Source organism: Myotis brandtii, unplaced genomic scaffold (genome assembly GCF_000412655.1).
Source record: "Myotis brandtii unplaced genomic scaffold, ASM41265v1 scaffold250, whole genome shotgun sequence".
In the NCBI taxonomy this organism is placed as follows: Eukaryota; Metazoa; Chordata; class Mammalia; order Chiroptera; family Vespertilionidae; genus Myotis; species Myotis brandtii.
Window position 1 is genome coordinate 3,168,640 of NW_005359478.1, and position 2,063 is coordinate 3,170,702.

The following is a 2,063-nucleotide window of genomic DNA, read 5'->3' on the forward strand; positions in this document are numbered from 1 at the left end:
CTGCTCTTCAGCCAGATGCAACACAAAAAGAAAGATGGGCACAGTCCTACGTGCATGGAATTTACATTCTCTGTGGTAAGAAAATCATGAGAAAAGTCTAGGCAGGAGTATGGCTCTGTGTGTTGCAAGTGGTAGAACCCCAGCCTAAGCTAATGATCCACAAAAGGCGATTTATTGGAAGGCGTCTTGATTCACAGCCATAGCTTTGCCATCCAAGAGGGGCAGGAACTTGCTGTTCCTGGACTCCCCATAAAGCACGCTGAGAAAGGTTATGAGACCTTGGTCAGGTGCCATCTCCTTGTCAGTGCTGGTGGCTAAGGGGAGGGAATGATGAGAGCTGGAGAAAGCATTTTCCAGGAGAGACAGGACAAACCCCAGTGCCATTAAACACACACACGCACCCCACTCTGTATGGAAAATGGCGTGGAAGGGGAGAGAACGGAGGCGGGGAGATGGGTTATGAGATATTTCAAGAGTCCAGGTGAGAGACAGTGGTGGTTGGAATGGGGCATGAGGGAGAAGGGGTTAGGCTCCTGGGAGAACTACTTCGGAGGCAGAAATAATAAGAATTGGTGTACTAGATGGGGTGGCGAGAAAGGAACATAGCAAGAATGATTCCCAGGTTTCTGGATTGAGGAGGCAGATGGAGATAGGAAAGCCCGAAGGAAGAGTATCTGAGGGAGGACCCAATATTAGAGATCTTTTTTAAAAAAATATATTTTATTGATTCTTTACAGAGAGGAAGGGAGAGGGATAGAGAGTTAGAAACATCCATGAGAGAGAAACATTGATCAGCTGCCTCCTGCACACCTCCCACTGGGGATGTGCTCGCAACCAAGGTACATGCCCTTGACCGGAACCGAACCCGGGACCCCCCAGTCCGCAGGCCGACGCTCTATCCACTGAGCCAAACCAGCCAGGGCGATATCAGAGATCTTAAAGGAGGAGGAGCTGGCAGTTTCTCCCATTTGCCAGGGGCCCCCCTCCCATCTCTGGGAACCACTTCTTCCTGGAGCAGGAAAAAGCAGGGTCCCTGGGGACTCAGCGCCTCAGGTTTGAGTAGTGGGATGCGGTGGGCATCTGTCCGAATGCCTTAATATTTCTAAAGCTTTTGAACATCGCGGGAAAGGAGTAAGTGCGTACAAATGTTTGCTAAATACATAAAAGCCTGCAGCTCTGCTGGACCTCGGGGTCTGTGGGCTGGGAGGGGAGTGAAGAGGTCGTTCCTTCTTTTGCTCCATCAGGCCTGGCTGGGCTGGGGACACCCTGGGGGGGGCGGGCGCAGGGAGCTGGGAGCCAGTGGAAGCGCCTGACTGATTGGGTGGGAGGAGAAGCCAGCACATTTCCACTCCCTGTAGTCCGTTCTCCCACGTCTTTATTTCCCACTGTTTTCAGCGTGGGGCTGACATTTTAAAATGCCTGTAAGACCATCCACCTCAGAGGGGGCCCACCCACCCTGAGGCCAAGCTGCTGCCCTCCCTCCCGCAGAGGAGTACCAGTGCACCGGGTCCCTGGAGACCGACTTCGCAGAGCTCTGCACCCGCCTGGGCTACTCGGACTTCCCCAAAGTGGTCACCCGGCCCCGCCCGCACCCGACCTTCCTCCCTTCCTCCTCTGTGTCGGAAAAGCCCATCGTCGGTGAGTGACAGTGGAGCTGGGGTGCCCGCCGGGCCACCTCACCCATCCCCAGCCTCCCATTGCGCGGAGGGCTGAATGTCGGGGGGCGCAGGTCAGGGTGGGTGTAAGTGGGGGGGGGTGGCTTCAGGGGGCAGGTGGGAGTGTAGGGAAGTCTCCCTCCAAACCCGGCAGACCCCAGCCTGGCCCCAGCAGCGGCTGCCCGGCCAGCATCTCCCAAACCTTCCTCCCGCCCTGCCCCTCACTGTCTCCTGGCACCTCTCCCTGCTAGACGACCAGCGCCTGTCAGGTTCCTGCAGCCTCAACAGCATGGAGAGCAAGTACGTGTTCTTCCGGCCCACAATCCAGGTGGAACTGGAGCCCGAGGACAAGTCGGTGAAGGAAATCTACATCCGAGGTGGGCCCCTCCCCCACTGCCCTCCCAGCCC

General features: G+C 56.3%; 1 protein-coding gene across 5 annotated transcripts in view; it reads left to right on the top strand.

Annotated features, from left to right (window-relative positions):
• The window catches only part of LRRC71 (leucine rich repeat containing 71), a 10,240-nt gene that overhangs the window by 990 nt on the left and 7,187 nt on the right, over positions 1 to 2,063 (top strand). For 4 of the 5 annotated variants that reach the window (XM_005867605.2, XM_005867606.2, XM_014540851.1 and 1 more), the window contains exons 2-3: positions 1,489 to 1,638; positions 1,907 to 2,032. In XM_005867605.2, the coding sequence (XP_005867667.1) occupies positions 1,489 to 1,638; positions 1,907 to 2,032 (276 nt within the window). Of the gene's footprint in view, positions 1 to 1,395; positions 1,639 to 1,906; positions 2,033 to 2,063 lie in introns of all 5 variants that reach the window. The other variant, XM_014540853.1, reaches the window with a different exon arrangement.